Source organism: Monopterus albus, unplaced genomic scaffold (genome assembly GCF_001952655.1).
Source record: "Monopterus albus unplaced genomic scaffold, M_albus_1.0 scaffold2414.1, whole genome shotgun sequence".
NCBI lineage: Eukaryota > Metazoa > Chordata > Actinopteri > Synbranchiformes > Synbranchidae > Monopterus > Monopterus albus.
Window position 1 is genome coordinate 1 of NW_018130287.1, and position 1,898 is coordinate 1,898.

General features: G+C 44.0%; 1 protein-coding gene across 1 annotated transcript; it reads left to right on the top strand.

The window, feature by feature from the left end:
- Positions 1–62: 62 nt before the first annotated feature.
- On the top strand, positions 63–1,888 carry LOC109953985 (protein FAM184A-like; the record flags this gene model as incomplete). The annotated part of the gene is made up of 4 exons (XM_020589420.1): positions 63–232; positions 403–570; positions 892–1,044; positions 1,646–1,888. Coding segments are annotated over exons 1-4 (687 nt in total), but the record flags the coding sequence as incomplete, so codon positions are not given.
- Between the last annotated feature and the right edge of the window lie 10 nt (positions 1,889–1,898).

Consider the following 1,898-nt stretch of genomic DNA (forward strand, 5'->3'; position numbering starts at 1 on the left):
TTTTTTGACAAATCAGAGTTCACAGATGTAGTTAAATGTAATTTCGATGTCTCATATGTAGATATAACATGTTCTGTGTTAGGCTGCTCTGGAGACTTTGAGATCTGAAATGACTGAGAGAGAGAAGGACATGGAGAAAGAGATTGAAGCACTGAGGAAGGCTGGGAGAGACCGGGAGAAAGACCTCGACGCGCTCAACACAGTGCTGCAGTGCAACCAGGATGTTATCAATGTAGGAGCACAAACACTTGAAATCATTGGTGTTATTGCATTCACTGTGGTTCAGACACACCTACATCTTTACTACACCCAGACACTGTGTACATTTGTACTCTGCCCCAAGAAAACTTACTTCCCGTTAAAATTTGATTTAGATTGACCCATGTTTTGCGCTTGTTCCAGGACCTGCAATCGGCTCTGAGGGAGAAGGAGCAAGTGTTGAAGGATGTGGAGAAAGAGAGGGAGGTGTGGAGACAGAGGGACCGGGCCCTTGCTGCTGTGCTGCAGGAGAAGGAAGCTCTGGTCCAATGCCTCAAGGAGGAGGTGGACATCTGTCATAAAGATGTGGAGGTATTTGGTTTCTCAGCCTACACACAGGTCCCCTGCTTTATAGTTAGAAGTATTCCTGTACTTTAGCCACAGACTTAACAGGACAAACTCAGCTTGGAAGAAGAGTTTTCTGGTAGCTGAACTATGACTGGTATAAAGTGACATAAGTGTTCATTTGAGCTCTTCTTCTTGGAAAGTTACAGAGCTTCCATTCTCTGTTTTATTGAATGTGAAGTCTGTTGTGTAGACTCAGTCCTTCTGGTTTCAGGCGAGGTTTGTCAGTAAAACTGACTTCAATGACCACAGGGAAACTTTTAACCATAACATGTCATTTTCCTCCAGGCTCTCTCTGACTCTGGGACTGGGCAGGCATCGGCAGGGAACAGGGCTGAGCTGGCAGCCTTGTTGAAGGACAGAGAAGTAAATGGCGCCGCCTTGTGCCAGCAGGTGACCAAACTCACCACAGCCCTGCAGGAATACCAGGACATGGTGCAGGTGAGGTATTAGCATGAGGAAAGGACTTTAAAATTGTATCTATCCACCTATATGTTATTTATACTGCTCATCTTGTAGAGGACAATGAATTAGAGAACTGAAGATATGATGCAAAATTTGGCTTCTAGAATTTTTAGGAAAGCTAAAAAGTTCCCAGGTTCTGAGATTTATTTTGCTCTCATGACCATGACTGAATAAGAGTAAAGCTGAAACTGTTAATCAACACAAAAACAATCAGCACATATTCTGATAACTGATTTTTTTCTGTCACTTATCAAGCAAGTATAGTGAGGGGGAGGGATGAACAATCCACCTGTTTCTGGGATGTATGCTTAACTAAGCCAATCAGCTGCTGGCTTATAGCTTTGCATTTATAATACATTTCTCAGCAACAAAGCATAAAAGCCTGTTTGCCAAAATGTCAGACTGTTTAATTGAGCCTAATCTTAAGTGTTAGAAAAGGGGTTAAATTCAGCAGCTGGCAGGGAAAACAGAGAAGAAGCACGGCTGACGGAAATGAAGATAAATTAACTATACAGACCCTGTTGGCTTCCAGCTCCAGCTACAGCACATTTCAGCCTTTCCTTTTTCTTTTCACCAGAAGAGTCACCATCAGACGGTGTCCTCTCTGACGGCTCAACTCAGAGACACTCGGCAGGAGCTGAGGGAGAAGGAGAAGGAGAAGAAGGAGGCTGACAGGGCTTGGCAGAAAATGAGAGAGGACAGAGAGCGAGAGGAAAGGAAACTGAAGAACCACCTGAAGAAGAGAGACAAACTCATAGAGGTAAAGTGCAGGAATCTGACAAGAAAATGGACCAAAAACTCCCGAGTGCCTCCTGCCACAGTAACATTCT